The sequence below is a fragment of the Numida meleagris genome, chromosome 6 (genome assembly GCF_002078875.1).
Source record: "Numida meleagris isolate 19003 breed g44 Domestic line chromosome 6, NumMel1.0, whole genome shotgun sequence".
NCBI classification, from domain to species: domain Eukaryota; kingdom Metazoa; phylum Chordata; class Aves; order Galliformes; family Numididae; genus Numida; species Numida meleagris.
In genome coordinates, this window is record NC_034414.1 from 18725779 (window position 1) to 18742138 (window position 16360).

General features: G+C 44.5%; 1 protein-coding gene across 3 annotated transcripts in view; it reads right to left on the reverse strand.

The window, feature by feature from the left end:
• ABTB2 (ankyrin repeat and BTB domain containing 2) overlaps window positions 3352–16360 on the reverse strand; it is a 134519-nt gene continuing 121510 nt past the window's right edge. For all 3 annotated transcript variants that reach the window (XM_021403088.1, XM_021403087.1, XM_021403089.1), the window contains 10 exons: window positions 15866–15962; window positions 14541–14676; window positions 12485–12711; window positions 11533–11711; window positions 10812–10917; window positions 10605–10707; window positions 9892–9982; window positions 8084–8152; window positions 7171–7284; window positions 3352–5828 (listed from right to left, as the gene is read on the reverse strand). In XM_021403088.1, the coding sequence (XP_021258763.1) occupies window positions 5631–5828; window positions 7171–7284; window positions 8084–8152; window positions 9892–9982; window positions 10605–10707; window positions 10812–10917; window positions 11533–11711; window positions 12485–12711; window positions 14541–14676; window positions 15866–15962 (1320 nt within the window). In that variant the 3' untranslated portion in view covers window positions 3352–5630. The remainder of the gene's footprint in view (window positions 5829–7170; window positions 7285–8083; window positions 8153–9891; window positions 9983–10604; window positions 10708–10811; window positions 10918–11532; window positions 11712–12484; window positions 12712–14540; window positions 14677–15865; window positions 15963–16360) is intronic.

Consider the following 16360-nt stretch of genomic DNA (forward strand, 5'->3'; position numbering starts at 1 on the left):
GCTTTTTTTTCCCCCTTACAAGCCAAATTCTGCCAACCTTTATTACTAAGTACTGTGAAATAAAATGGGAAATTGGTGTGTTTCCCCCACTAGCTAGGAGACGATCAGTGAACATATTAATGTAGTCTGGCAAAACTTCTTGTAAATTATAAGTCAGAATAGAAGGCAGCAGGCAAAATTAAACTGGGTTCTTCAAACAAATGAGGCTTTCGCTATTTTGCAGATATCTGTATTCAGCTGCCTCTCCTGCTTGCTGTCTGTAGTAGGCTGCAGTATTATTTGTTCTGTTACCTGTGAGTTTGTCCTTTAGTTGTAGTAAAGGACTTGAGGGATTTCAGCTTTGTGTTTGTACTTGCACTTCTCAGGTGTTACTAATGACTGCGCCTCACCGTGCCAGAGTGGGAGTTGTATTTGAGCAGAATGTTGCTATTTCCACAAAAAAGACTTTATTCAGAGCAGAACCATTCTTTTTCAAGTTTTCCGAGTATGCTTTATGATTCCTGGCAGCTTTTTGGATTCCTCTGCCTGTCAATTGCTCTTTGAACAGCAAAATGGAAAAAAGATCTCACATTCTAAAATAAGTGAGAGAGGTGCTTTTTTTTTCTTTTTCTAAATTCTATTTTACCAACTCTGGTCAAACCACATTTTCCTGTGCCTGTGCTTTAGCTCAAACGAGCTGGCTTAAAATCCCAGCTGGAGGAAGGGCCAGGTGAATGTGCTCCAACAGCAGGGCAGGGCTGCCTGTCTGTCCTTCCATAGCTGGGGTATGGCAAGCTGTCCCTCAGCACAGAAACTGAGAGGGGAGTGAGTTGTGTATCTTCAGATGTTAGGGTTTATTTGGTTGTTTTGTTTTTCTTTGTTTTGTTACTTACAGTAAGTTTCCCTATGACTAGCATCGTGTTACTTCTGTACCAGGGTTCCCTACAGAGGGGCCGTGCATGTGTGAGGAAGCCTGAGGTGGGCTGTTGTCACAGTGTGTGTGTGTAGCTGAAGGAAGAGCCCGCTCAGCTCTCTGTGCTCCATATTTCCTGTGCAAGAGGACAGTTTCTTGCACAACAGTAAGCAGATGCAGTAGCACTGCAAGCTGTTTTAAACACACCAGGTCAGCTTACAGCTTTCAGCCTTGCTCCCAGGCTGGTGATCCAGTGCCCAGTGCGTTGCTGCATGTCGGCTCTCTCCTCCTGTGCTCGCACCAGCTTGTTTGCCTGCCGTGACAGAGAGCTGGGGCTAATTGGAAGTGAGTGGGAAAGCCACGTTTAGTGAGCAGCACCCTGCAGGTGGTGGGTAGCTGTGACCTAGTTGTCAGTGGAATCATCCTGCTTGCTGGAGCCCGTGAGCTATTTTGACAGCTGGAAGGAGCTGACCTCTGTGAGGTATCTTGGGGGGGGGGGTGGGTTGCACAAGTGAAAGTAGTGAAGCTGAGGATCTTCCCTGCTGCTGGGAGCTGGCTCTGCACTGTGGGTGGGGGGTGAGCTCCCACCTTTCCTCAGACCCTTCTGACTGAGCGTAGCAATGGTTTTGAACTAGCTGGCTTGTTTTCTAGTTATGAGCAGTAGGAAAACAGTGCTGGAAATGATATTAGTTCTGAGACCGGGCCAGCCTGTGGTGCTGTAGTAAGGCCTTTTTCCCTGCTACGTTGTGATTTTTTTCATCATACAACAGTAGCTTTTTTTTTGGCGTCTTCTGCTCAGGCAAATATTACTGAGAGCAATATTCTATATTCTTTGCTGTTCGCTAGTGGATCCCTTTTACTCAAAACCTCTTGGGGGAGCCAAATCTACCGTTTGCATCCTCTTTCTCTGTTATGAGCAGTGGAGGCAGCAGCTTGCAGCCCCCATTCCTCAAAGGAGTTGCCGCTCTCCTCCCATGTCCCCCTGCCTGTGTCTGTTACAGTCTGGTTGCTTGTGCGTGTTTGGGGAGGGTGGAGGGACAGGTGGTAGCAGTGCTACATTAACTGGTGCTTGCCTGCTGTGTAAGGGCTTATCACAAAGCAGTAAGGTTTTATTTGACTCTGAAAGGCAGAGTGTGTTCAGACAGGTGTATGCGTGCTGTTTATTTCCTCTGCTCCATGAAATCGTACAACTGTGACCAGCAAAGTTTTGGGCCAACTTTGCTACATATGTTCTAGGGCTACAAGGGCAGTAATTCATAAAATAGAAGTGTGTGCAACTAGTTAGATGAAAAAACTCTATTTAATCTACTTTCTAGAGCAAAAGTGCTCCAAAGGGAATCTTAGATCTTTGTTTGTATTCCGTGATTCTTGCGAACAAGTCAGGGTTTGCACTGGTTGATTTCCAAGCATGGTGGTGTAAGGGTACAGTACAAGAGACAGCATCCCTCGTGCATTGTTCTTAGCAGACTTCTTTCAGATCGCATCAATCAAATGCTTAGAAATGCTTGTGAAGCTCATTTATTGTAGAATTGGATTTCAGGTCTTGCTACAGCAGAGAGGTGTGCTGCACAGCACCCTTTGTTTAGCTGTGTGGTGGGAAGCTGAAGGAAAGAAGCAAGCATTAATGGGTTCTCAGCAGCTGGGCACACGTTCTGGCTGTACTAATGGCTTCCTCTGAAATCCTCAGAATTGGCATTCTAAGAAGCAAAGTATTTGAGTCTTCCTGCGGAGTAACACTAAATCCAGAGTTACAGTTCAGGCATTATCCAGACACCATAGGGGTCTGAAAGATTTATGGGGCGGACTTGGGGCGGAAAGAAAAAGCTATTTCTGGGTCAAATTCTTGCAGTCAGCAGAAAGAAACCTCTGTATGTCTAACTTCACAGATGAGTAAATGCTCTTGCTCTTCACAGCCTGGTTATAGCAAGCCACTATTGCTGATAAATAAAATAAGAGGAAGAGACAGTGAATGAGTCTAGCGGCTTTCCATTCAGGTATTCCATTTTTTGTCATTGCTTAAATCACTGGCTTTATCATCTGACGGTCGGGGATGAAACCCATGCGGCTGTGGCTGCCTCCTTAACCTCTGCCTCTGGGGAAAGCTATGTGGGTGATGCTCACAGCCAGAGTTTGGGAGGGCTCCCTGTGCTGTTGCTCATCTGACTGCAGGTGGTTGCCAGGATGGTCTTAAACACTGTGCTCTGGAATGAGTCCTGCTACTGCAGGAGCAAAGGAAGCCACCGTGCACCTGTCAGAGCCATCCCAGCCTTCTGGGTGCCAGGGGCGTGACAGAGGAAGTGTTACCTGCTCTGTCACCTCTTCTTCGTTACGGCTAGAGAGGAGCAGGTCAGACATGGAGGACTGGTTGAAACGCATAGGAGAAGAATCCCAGAATTAAGATTTTTCTTTCATATCTGCTGCTTTTCAATGAGGGGCACCTAGGTAAACTTCACTTGAGCTAGGGAAAACATAAATTTCATTTATTATGCCAAAAAATGCGTGAACGCGGGACAGGGAAATGAATACTTCTTTATCCCTTGCTTAGAAGCATAAAGTTAGGTACATATACCGAAAATGATGTGAGGAGATGGTAAAACTGCAACTACCTTTTCCACAGAAAATGTTTTTTTAAATATGTTTTTCTCATTGATAGAGAAGCAGAATAAATAACAGCAGCTGTGTATTTTAAAATTACGTTGTTAATAAAATCCCGGTACATTTACATACATGACAACATTAATGTACAATTAACGAAGCATTGTAATATTATAGCAACAAAAGAGGACCTACATTTTTGTACAGATAGCTGGAGCAGCTACTTGAAAGTATCTTCCAAGATAGAGCCTTTTGTGGTGTTTTCCAGGCAAAACAGTGATAATTCTGTAGCATCTTTATGGCTTTCTGATAATAAATAGGGTTACTGAAGCTGGTGATCTTCAGAAGTGGATGTGTATACCAACTGGTGTGTGTTCTGGCCAAGGTGTCTGTCAGATAACTGATCCTAGGCTTACAGTTCTCCTTGCATGCAGTGTGCCTTTGATGCAAATCCTTCAGGAAAGCAGGGATGTCAGGTTTTGGTGAATTTGTTGAATGATGCTGTAGTTCATTCTCCTTCCCTTCATCCACTTAAACCACGTCTATATCTTGCACTGGAGCTTGTGCCCAGCTGAACCTACCTCTACCAGTGTGCTTAGTTACAATATTAATTGTTGGATTTTTTTTAGGAGTGGTAGTTTTCCACCTAAACTGTTGCTTTCTTTTCTCCTTCACCCACCTGTAGCCAGTGAGCACATCTTAGCATATACTTCTGGAGGATGCTTACAGAGATTGGGGAATAGCTAAACATCGGTGAGAGCAAGGTGTGCGGTTGTATACAACGAACCAGCTTCTTAAGGTTGGGCTTATTTAAAAAGAGAAAAATAAGTAAGTGGCCTCAGACACAAAACTGTATCGTGAACTGTTTCCTTCTACTTAAGTCAGCTAGGAGAATGTCTAGCGTGAGTCCTTTCTGAACAGAAACATCCATCTGCTGTGAGCAAGGAAAAATGTGAATCTTGAGCATTTGAGTTGAGGCATCTTGTGTAAGTGCTGCGGCCCAAATGTCAGCGTGCAGCCTACCTCAAGGCAACAGTCAGCGGTGTGCTGTGTGCAGTCTCCCCTGAGGTAGTGGAAACATCACTCCGTGGATGAGGATGTGGAGGCAGAGACTTGATTTTGGAGCTTGTGCCCCCAACTTAGCTCCAGAGAGAGAACAAAGCATCAAGCTGTATGTTTCTCATGGTCTTAGGGAGACTTTTATTGCTTATTTATGCTATCGGAAGTTTTTCAGCTTAGCGATAGCTGCTTCTACACCTGAGTCTTTTAGAAAGTATCTCTTATGAAGTCAGGTCTCACAGATCATGTTCACAAACATGTTTTTAAGGTAAAAGTGAATCGGGCAATCAAACCTTTGTAGTGAAAGGGTAGACAGTACTTTTTCCCCTCAAATTGAATCCAGATTAAACAATCAGCACAGTGAAACCATATTTTAAAAAAGTCTTGTGTCCCCTCCCTGCCCCAGCTCAATTCTTCATATTAGGTATGAAGAGTGAGTAATTCCAGAGTTAGTAGTTCCTCCTCAGCCTCATACATCTACGCAATCTCTCCCTCAAGGTGCAAACAGTTCAGGGGAAAACTTATGCCGGAGTCTCTTGCCATGTGTGGAAACTGGTGTTTATTACTGTAGCGAAGGAGTCTGTGTACATCAGCTTCTGTGTTCAGACTGATGACTTGTTGCATGGGCAGTGGTCCATAGGATTAGAAAACTCCTTCTATGCAGCCTTTTTACAAGTAAAACATCTACGCATGTGAACTAGGTGGCCATTATGGTGTGTAGACAGACACTTAAGACTACATATTAGGTGTTAGGTCTAGGTAAGTGGCCTCACTTCTCTACAGCCTCACACTGTACTTCGTCTGAATGGCAGCATTGATCTCTGCAGTTGGGGTTCTTTGCTTGCATCCCCAGTTCTTGTTATCGCTGTTCACACAGTGTAGCTCTGACAGTAGTAGCACAGAGAAGCCAGCTCCCCTCCTTCAGTGGGACGAGGCACCCCCCTTGCTGATAGGGTGTCTGTTGGAGGGGACTTCCAGCAAGAACTGATGACTCCAGAAGGCAAACAGGAAAGCCTCAGCTCCGCCTGAGGCCGTGTCCCCGTGCAGTTTGAACCAGCGCTTCTGCCACTGCCTCGTTCCTGCTTCACACCCTCGAGGTGACGTACATGGAATGCAGGCGGCCAGCCAGGGCCGTCTGCAAGTCCCGCAGAGGGTCCAAGCCTTGCACTTTGCTGTTCCTGCTGTAGATCAGCTGCCTGAACGAGTCCTGCTCTAGAAGAGAGCTCATGTGTTTGAGGAAGAAGCCTTCACAAAAAGACGCTAGTTCAGGTGCATTGTGAATCTGCAGGAAAGAGTACAGTCAGGCAGTTAGCTTTTTCTGTATGTCACAGACCTACGGAATGTGCCTGGGCCTAATTTCATTTCCAGTGTTTTCTGAGATTAAAAACAGGACAGTAATGACTATGGAAAAGAACTCGGGGTAGGACCAGTGATGACTGGTAATTTCTTTTGATGCTTTTTGCAGGCACAGGTGTGAGCAGAGAGGCACTTAAGGTTTTTTTTAATTTCTTCCCCTGGTGGCCTGCTGCTGCCAGAGCCATGGGGCCTGCAGGCCAGTCGCTTCCTCTTAAAGGAAGAGAGAAGCTGGCTGATGAAGCGGCCAAGGTACCTGTTCTGCTGTGCAGGCGGGGAGTGCGTGCCACAACGTAAAATAACGCGTTGCCAGATGGTGCGCACAACTTGTGACAATAGGAAATATGGTTCTGCTAGGAAAAGGAGGTGCACGTAGGGAAAAGAGGGACGTTACGCTTCTGAAACATGGTAGGGGTGCAGTCTGGCTGGCTGTGATCTGGATCCCTTTACTTCAGAACTACTGGGGGCAGCTAGGTAACAGAAGAAAAATGAAGTGTTCAGTACTTGGAAGTACTGTACACATACACTGAGGTTCCAGGAGCTTTGTGCAAATAGTAATTTAATGAAAAGTACTAAGGGCAAGGAAAGAATGCTCCTTTCCACCTCTCAACCACTGCATAAGGTTAAATTTTAGGCTGTAAAACAGACCACCCCGAGTTCCACAGAAGAAAAAATGGCCCAGTCTGATAGTCAGGATAAAAAAAAAAAAACATCGGTGCAGTGCTACAGGCAAAGTAAGGGTGCACATCACTACCGCTAATACTTCTGCTTGTCTTGTAAGGGATCTGACCCAGTGTCTGCCAAACTTCCAGGAATGCTAGGCTATTTCCTCAATGATTATATTGATAATATAGGTTAGGTTGTTTGATATAGAGGTTTCTGCTAGTTCTGGATCTATAAAACGCATACTTCACCAGGAGTGCTGGGAAAGGGTTTGCTACTTAACTGCTGTACTCAACTGCCCCTGCTGCTCTGAGGATGTGAATGTCTTAGGCTTTGCTGTATGATGTTGCTGTTTCTGCGTGCCAAGTCATCTCTACACAGCTCTGTAGGGGTCTCTCATCCATTTCATACGTGATTGCTTTGGATGGAAAAACATATAGTGCTGTGTAGGACTTCACAGGCTGAAACCTAATACATCTTCTCGTTTGTGGTTGTGGCTGGGGTAGTTACCAGCATAGCAGGTACCTACTCTCTACCCATTATATTTAGTCACTGAAATGAGACTGCTGCTTCATTGTGATTCTTAAATAAGACAGTTTGGTATGTACCTTTGCATATTTATAGATGCTAACAGAGTTTTCCATGCTGATCGTCTGGGCACAGAGGATTTCGCAGTGTCTCTGGAGGCCATCCAGTTGAAACAGGCTGGCAGCCGACAGCAGCTATTAGGACAAGAGAGAAGCTTGTTGAGAATCACGAGCCTTTGAAAGAGTTAGGGAACGCAGATAGACGGAACTGATGATTTCTTCTCTGTGCAGTTTGTGACTGCCTCGTTTGACAGCTAAGTCCTCACAGAGCAGAAAGACCACTAGCACAGGCTTGCTTCTCCTGCATCTGTGCTACCTTTTGTCACTATGACAGACAAGACGTAAACTGCTGAAAACCCCCTTTTCTCAAAACAAAGCAGAACAGCTGTGTGTAGTCTTCAGCAGCAAACTTCAATCTCACCAGACTGCTTGTGACTGAACAGCATTATTGTAAGAGGACCTGTTTGTAATGGGGAAGTGCTCTTAGTCCAGTCTTCGAATCATGAGTAGTGCTGCAGAAGTTCAGCTTGTTCCAGTTGTTTCTCTGTGATCTTTAAGCCCCTTGCTGTTTGGCCTGCTGCGGGCACCAGAGCTGTGGAAGCAGCCGCACCATCTCTGTGCCCCACCAAAAATGCTGCACAGCCTTATTGCTGCCTGCTTCCTTCTCCCAGAACAGAGATGAGGACATGTAGAGGAAACTTCCACTCAGCTCTGGTGCCAAAAGCACTGCAGTGATGTATTCCTCCCCCCCCCCCCTCGTGTCTCATGGACATAATATCAAATGATTGCTGATTAATATTTCCAAGCAACTGTGTCGAAACTTCAGACATTTCTACTCTTGGAGCTAACAGCAAGCTTGCAGTCCTAGTTTTTGCCTTTCAAACCCTGCTTATGCCCCAGTGCACTTAGTGAGATTAGAAGAAAATACTCTCACCTCTAAGATATCAGTGGTGGGAATTTCCATGGATTCTGTTCCTCCATAGTATAAGTACTGCATCAGCATCTGGAATGGGAAGAAGGCCAGCCATGAAGCTGTTATCACTGAAGTCACAGGGGGACTGTGAATGACTGCACTCCCCTTCCTGAGCAGACAAGGATCGCATAGCATGCTGGCTCCCATCTCAATTTGGCTTTTTTCTAGTGTCGCAAGTTTGCTGCTTTCTGATACTTATTTCTTCTTGGGATTTGAAGAGGGCCCGGCTGAAGATTTTAAGCTGAGAGGGTGACAGTGTGTCTCCAATATGAACATCCTTGTATAAACGTTCTTGTTTGGTAAAGCCTCGCAGGCTGGTCACACACAGAGCTGCCAGCTAGCTGGAGCACTGAGTCTGCCACGCCACAAGCATGTGTGTTGCAGGGACCTCCCAGCCACTTACCTCCCCTGCTGTGCTTCTAATCAGCTTCCAGCCTTCCCCACACCCCCATCGGGGCAGGAGGAAAAAGCTTAATTGTTTGCAGCAATGGCAGCTGGGGCTCTTTGATCTCCCTGTGCGCACCCCAGCTAAACCAGGATGGCCATATTTAAGGAACAGCTCCATTTGGTATTGGAAAGAGAATTCCCTTCCCTATTCTTATACTGTGGAGAAGCAGGTATGGGTGCATGCTGTGCTTACCACTTCTAACAGAAGCGGTAACAAAATTAAGCTTGTGCTTTTAAAGCTTTCTTACTTGAGTAATGCAAGCATTACTAAGGGAAGGCAAGCTGCTTTTCAACAGTCTTGAGCAGAACCTAGAGCTCCAGCGGTTCAGGTTGCTGCCCCATTCTCTGAGTACCGTAAGTGAGATTACTGTAGAATGCCAAAACCTCCTTGACTGGCCTGATTTCATTTACCATCAAATTGTCTAACTCCAGGAAGTATTTCCACTGTTTTACTTCCTCTTAATTTGTTGCACTTTCCAGTGAAGCAAGAGTTTATCTTCCAAAACCTTTTGATGTAAAAACTTTGTTAGGGAGGTTTGTTTCGTTATGCTTGATTCTGTTTTTCATTTTTGTCACTGCCTGAGCTCCGTAGTTTGGATGACATCTATCCAACACCAAATTTGTATAGCCCCTTTCAAGTAGGACAAAGATGTTCTAACAGGAAACTTCCATTCTCTCAATGTGAGATAATGTTACTGCTGACCAACAGCTTTGTATGCATCATAAAGAGCCTCAATGCTGTAGTGAAGCAATTACACAACCCATTCTGCACTTTAGATTTCTCTGTTCTGTACCTTTCTTCCAAATTTGAAATGGAGACCTGGAAAGCTGGAATAACTTAACTGACACACTTCACTACTTGTTTTTGTCCTCAGGTATGTGCGAAGTAACCAACCTGATCTCCATCATGAATTTTAGGCCCATTAAATCCAGAAATGTCATAGAAGTGAAGTGAAATTCTCAATTTTGAGCCTTTCTTGGAAAGAATGCCACTAATTCCTGATAACGTGATTTGAATTAATATGAAGTCTGGTAGTCCGCCTGTAAGCTAGCTTACCTTTTGGTTAAAAGAACGTGAAATTTGCTTGGAAACCTCTTATACTTAACGTAGCTTTGTACTTCTAAGACTGCTTCTCCTGCTTTATGGAAGAGCCAACTGTCTAGTGAGATTATAAAAAACTATAGGCTGGAAGTTTTTGTTCGAAGGTTGGTCCTAGCTGAAAAGCTTTAGACAGATCAGACTTGTGAAATACAGATTAGGTTGAATTTAAGCCCATCATGTGAGAAGATGATGAGTAAAGGAAGGGTGGGATGCTACATACCTTGAAAATATTGTATTTCATATCACTAATTTCAACAGTCTTGCTTCCATGGCTGTCGTGTTCCGTTTTATTGGTCATTAGAGTTTTAAACCTGAGAAGAATGTTAATAGATTTCTGTATTATTACTTCACGCACTCATTGCCTACAGACAAACAGCCTAAGCAAGGTGAAAGCTCTTCATTTGTTACCGTTTTTAAGTTGACAACCAAAACATTTCAGAGGCAAATTAACCTGTAAATTGCAGGAGTCTCATTCAATGCCATGTTATGATAAAACACTGTAACTCTGCCAGTAGAAAGATGCGTGTGTACCAGCCGCGGGTGAAACATGGAGCAATTGTGGCTCTAGCTAGCAAACTGTGAGAGGGAACAGAAAAGGCATTGAATGCCTGAGTCTGTGCACTCCAACTACTGCACAGGTTTCTAGGGGTTAGTACTGGTCGGTCTATGTCAGTGCAGTCCACAATTCCCTTAGCACATATTAGGAATGACTAGGAAAAACTGAATGTCTAGAAAAACTCATCCTTACGCTGTGTTGTTAACGTTAGCAAAGATGATACAGGCTGATCCTGCAACCCTGAATTATGTCTGCAGTCCATACCCTCAGCAGCTGCACTACTGCAATGAGTGATTCAGAACTAGTCACACAAATAAAGGAGTAAAGGGCCGGAGCTGCTTTTAATATTATGTGCAGAGCTGTAGAAAGTGACTTACCTGTTAGATGCAGTAACCAGCAGGACTTTGTGTGCATAAAACAGCTTTCCTTCTACTAAGAAAGTCACATCAGACATTTCTTTATTATTTAGAAAGTGAGGATCTGTTAAGGTAAGAAAAGAAAATGAGGATTTTTTTTTTTTTTTTGAAACCATGTATGCTATAAAAAACATTCCAAAAGCTTCAGTGTTTGGACGAGCATCTTACCAAGCCGAGCTGGCAGCGTCTTCCGGATTTCAGGAATGCTGGGTATAGGACTGCTGCCGTAGCAATGGGTGAAGATGGATGCAAGCTGCTGATTGATAGAATCATTCTGTAAGGAGGACAGAACAGATAGCAATCAGCACTTTGCTCTGAGCAAGCTTCAGACGTTCTGTAACAGTTCTCTCAAGGCTTACAGCAACTGCTCCCTACAAGAACAACCTCGGAACAGAGGACCAGCACACAATCTAACAGTGCACTCTGAAAGAATGTGCTCAGCAACAGTTTACAGGCCAACCCTCTGTCATGAATTAGTCATAGATGATCTTTAAATAAGGAAGGAAAGAGGGAAAATATTGCTACAAAAGCGTTGTTCAGAAAGCTCCTAGAAGATACTACTGAAATAGCCCGAATTGCCCAGTACTGTAATGATAATGTTCCCTGTTACATTTGCGCAGTTTCAAAAACCAGTTGCTGAACTGGATTTCTAACAGAATAGCTTTCACTGATAGTGAAATAAGCGTCTGTACTGTGAGGGCTGCTTTTATGATTCCCTGTCACTGGGCTGTATATGAATTTAGATAAATAGTGTTGGGGCCATCTTCATACATAGTCACAGAGACTTTGCATACGCTCTCGCTTGTTTTTGATGTGCCCGGGCTTGTACTCTAGCAAAAGACCTGGCTCAAACACTTGATTTTGATACTGTTAGAAAACTAGTGATTACTTTGCTGGTTTTGAGGATCTCAAACATGAGCTGCAACCCTTCGTTAACCAGTTCCTCATTGTAGTCTTCTTCCTTAATAGTGACAAATTCCCGTAAGAGGGTCTGTACAACAGAGTAGCGAGACTGGTAGAAGGTTGTCCGTAGTGATTCAATCCACACGTGGAGCTTCCATGGGACTCCTGTAGCCATACCAAAAGAAAGGTGATAAATACAGAAATAACAGTGAGTGGATACCTCTGTTAGTAGGTAATAACACTGAAGTGTTAGCACTGAAGTAGATCTTTACCAATTGCTTTACAGCAGATACATTTTTGTCTTGTCATTAAAGGTGACTGAGCTGGGTCATTGATGGATTGAGTTGTCTACAACAGCAGAGGATTGGTACCAGGACCGTAAGCTAGTCCAGGACCTTCTGCTGATCGTTAAGGACCAGAGACTGCTTGTTGTGTATTTAGCTTCATCGCTGGTCAGAACCACAAAGGAAATTTGAACTAAACTTGTATGAATACCTGACCCTACACGTAGCGTGAGGTTTCTTCTCGTGGTTGACTATAGACACACAAACTTCAAAGCTTCTTTTTTCTGCCTTTAGGTCAAATCTGTTCTTTCACCTCTAGATCAAATCCATTTTAACCCCTGATGTTACCTTCGTGTTCAAGGGGCTAGCCTCAAACAGAGTACATGAGGGAGAGAGATGCCACTTGCTTTTGATTATTGGGAACAGAAGTGATGGACGTACTAAATCAGTGGGAACTTGAAAAACTGGTGAGAAGCCTTAAAGGCTTCTTTTTTTAATTTAAATTACATACAGCTGTTTCCTAGAGGCTTAGGATAGATTTGCAGTTGGGGTTGCAGCCATTTGTCCAAATGAAATTGGAAAAAAGCTTTATATTCCCTAAATGTGCACAAGACTTAAAAATAAAGAAAGAAAGAAAGAAAGAAAACACCTTACCAAGTCCTCTGAGCTCCATGGTGATGTCTACATAGCCATGCTCAGCACTGTAGTACATGGCCTCTTGCAGGGCCTTCATTCGTGTTTTACATAGCTTGACCTGTCCCTCATTGGAGCTGCCCTGGCTGGAGGTGTCGCTCTCCACTCCCTCGGCCAAAATCTCCTCGAGTGACAGGACATCTCCCTTCAGTTGCTGGGGCTGGGTCAGGAGCTTGCGCAGAACGTTCCTGAGGAGGAACGAGAGGTATCGCTTATTAGTAAATGAAATAGCAGTAATTCAGGCAGGACGGTGATGATTTGGGTTTAGAGGTATGGCTTAGCAAATAATTTCCTTCCCAAAGATAGAGTTGGGCTTTAACAGGCATCTGGCAGATACGGAACAGCATTTTAGACTCCCGTCCTTCCCCACACCACAAGATAGTAATTGATGCCCTGGTAGTAGGGACAAAATAATGCAATGTGCTCTTGTACCTCACCGGTACCAGGGCACGTTTCAGAATATCGGGGCAAACTGATTTTTATTGCAGTCTATAGTTTGGCACACTTCCTTCTGTCAGCTCTATCTGTGGTAACACTTTAAGCTCTGAAGAATCACAAAGTGTCTGTTAGAACCCTTGCTGTTTCCCTGGTTGACTGTCTTCAGCACTGTTGTTTCAGTCAGACTTGCTTTCTGTACCAGTAAATAGAAACCATAAAAAATGACAGTTCTGCATCACTAAACCCAGGGAGAATTTTCTGGTTTGGAATTTCATGGAGCAGTTGCAAGAAAGAGGTTTTCTTGTGTCCAGACAGCCTCTTTAGGCAGCTTGCATCACTGGCCTCCCTGCAGCCAGCTGCAGCCATCTGCAGCGGGCATTCTCATCCCTGGGAGTCCGGCCAGACACGCGGCTGTGACACCGCACTGCCGCTAGCTGGTGCTCTCCTTGCACCCACACGACTCCCTGGGACTAGAACTGGGGAACTGCGGGCTTTACATCACCCTCCCCAATCCGGCTGGAGAATAAGCCTTGAATTTCAGTTTTCACGGTTGGATGTCACAGCAGGTTGTGGGAGGGGAACGGAGTTGGGATCAGAACAGCGTTTCTGTAGTTTTACACTGTAAATAACAGCATTAGGCTGTTCCAGCTCTGCTGAGTTCGGGCCTCATTTGAACTTGGATGTTTTCCCTGGTGTAGCCAGATGTGCGATGTGCCTGGAGGTGCACTTTTTGGCTCTGCTGTTAAGCACATCCGTGTGCCAGCAAGGTAGCTGCTACTGAGCACGTTGCCATAAAGACGTGTGGTAATGCTGCAGGAGACCCCCTGCGTATCACTCAGCCCAGCTCTGTGGGTGGCGTGGGCCTGTTTTAATTGGCTCGTTATGCTGACATTTTTCTGGGAATAAAAGAATTTCTGGATGAGTTTGTACATAAGTCTTATTTCTAAACAACCACCCTGCAAGCAGGGTTAGAAAGCCTAGTCTAGCTTTTCAGTGTATTAACGACTGCTCTCTTGGTCAGTCATCCAGAAACCAAAGATGCAGTCAACTGAATTCTGTAGCAGTTTATTTTTGCCACTTCTTCATGTGATTAGAGTCTGTCTCAATAACGTGTACCGCTGTCTTCACAACTAGCCCGTAGGTGGAACTTACTCTGCTAACTTACGGCCTAGAACTGGCTGCTGTTTACCCTCAGTGCCACAGAGCTAGACCAGCAAATGAGAGAAAAAGCAAAACAACCTTTCTGTTGCATTTTGTGCTTTTGACCAAAATATAATCCCTTTCTTTTTTTACTGTTATCGAATAATAAAAATCTTACATGATTTTTTTTCTCAAAGGGATGCAACAGAAAGCAGTTACCAGATTACGGAATCATTTAGTTCCCTCCAGCAGTACCTACATCACAATTGGAATAATCAGAGATACTGAGCAGCACTAAAAAAATGGTTGCTAAGAGCAGAGCCTAACACCATCTTCTGAACTGCACACCCAGGGATTTGGGTGTAAGATATGCAGTACACCTACAATGCGTTAGTTAGTCTTAAGCAAGAAACTCCTCTGAACACAAATGGAACTTTACCTGTGTCCATGTGCAGCTGAATGACTGAAACAATTCATATCTTCATGAAGCGAAGATGACATGCCATTAACTTCCAGCATACTCAGGAGGGGGTCGGCACCCCTGCTTAGCAGTAGGCTGACCAACTCGTAGTTCCCTAGGGAACAATTAACAGAAATATCACATCTCTTACTTCTTTGAAACGTAACTCAGGACTGTTATCAGGCAAAGTGTACCAGCAGCTTTTACACAGCCAGCTGAGGCTTTCAAAGCATCCTGCAAGCATGTGTTAGGCTTCGTAACATCTCAGAGAGAGAGAAACAGTCACAAAGCAGCTAAACCACACAAGAGTGCACAACTAGCTACAGGCAGAAAGAAAATTAAACTCGTCTGGCACTTTCAGTACATGGAAGGAGCCTCAGCTGTTCAGTTGGTGCGTGAGGTTAACATAGAAGGCCAGAAGGGAGCTGCTGACCACGGCTCCCATAAAGCCGCCTTGCAGACAGGTATCTTGGTGCAGTTCGCATTCTCCTGGGCTCTTTTCCACCCTTTTCATAAAGTGAGTGGTGGCAAGAGACCTCGCACAATGTGTGTCTTTCACTGGGCCATGGGGGGAGGAGGTTTTTTTTTTTTTTAATCCCCATAGTAAAGCTTGGAGCAGATAAGGCAGAGACTTGTGTTCATGAAGGCACAAAATAAAGCAGAAGGAAATGAAAGGGAAAAAAAGGCTAGAGCTGACATGCTGAAAAACAGCAGGTACTTCTAGACTAGCACAGACTTGTTCACAGAATGCTAAAATCTTCACAGAGCTACATAGAAGAAATGCAGAATTTTACTTGTATTTAATAAATTAATAAAATAAATGTCTTTATATAGCAGCTATTCTTTCCTCAGGCTGAATTTAAACTTGTTAATTTTTGCATCTGGAAGTTATTTAGATCCAAGACTTGCCTAGGCTAGACAGTAGCTGTTTTATGTTTCTTAACAGAGCCCCGTGCAAAGGAGGAGCTGCTTCAGCTGGAAGCTGCTGGCAGGAGATAATGGTTGGTACTACTGGCAGAAGTGGGCACTCATTTAGAGCCCGTCAGCTGTTGCACACGATGATTGCTGTCAGTAACTGCCAACTCAGGCTGAGTTCATATTAGTGGCTTAGAAATGAAAACAATGCTGATGTCAAGCTCCTGGTGCTACCCCTTCGGTATCTTTGCTGTATCCGCAGTACCTTCCGACCGCAGCGCAGAGCGAATTCTAACGCATGTTACAGATCCCTGACCCAGGCATCAATCAATTGTGCTTGGTTTTGTGAGAGCAAGAGACGGAGCATGCTGTGGTTGCGCGTAACTTACCTGCTGCTGAAGCCAGTTGAAGCGGGGTCTCAGCGTAGTTGTCTTCTCCACTGTTAACAGCAGAGCCCTCAACGTGGGCACCAGCATCCAAGAGTAGCTGCAACAGACATATTAAACACAAGGAGCTGAGAAAAGAGCAGTGCAGCAATGCACACCAGAAGAGGCTGTGTGCTAGGAAGGAAAACCAGAAGGTTCTTGATGAAGAGTGCATACACACAAAGGGAACATCTCAAAGGCTGAAGCAAAATACCTTTTGCCTGGCAAGTTTCTCATGCGTGTCTTTGATCAGCCTAAGGCTAAAGCCTCTACACAGATGTCAGTTCAGAGACTTATTTTCTTTTGCTTTACTGTACTTTCAGTAGTGAGTTTATGCTGAAAAAGTCTCAGCTGGCAGATTGGAGAATATCTACTTTTTAAAAATCTCTTATTATGAACTTGGTTTTACTAGTTGTAATTTCCCAACTCCCAAGAGCTCTGCAGTCAGAGCGTCTCTTG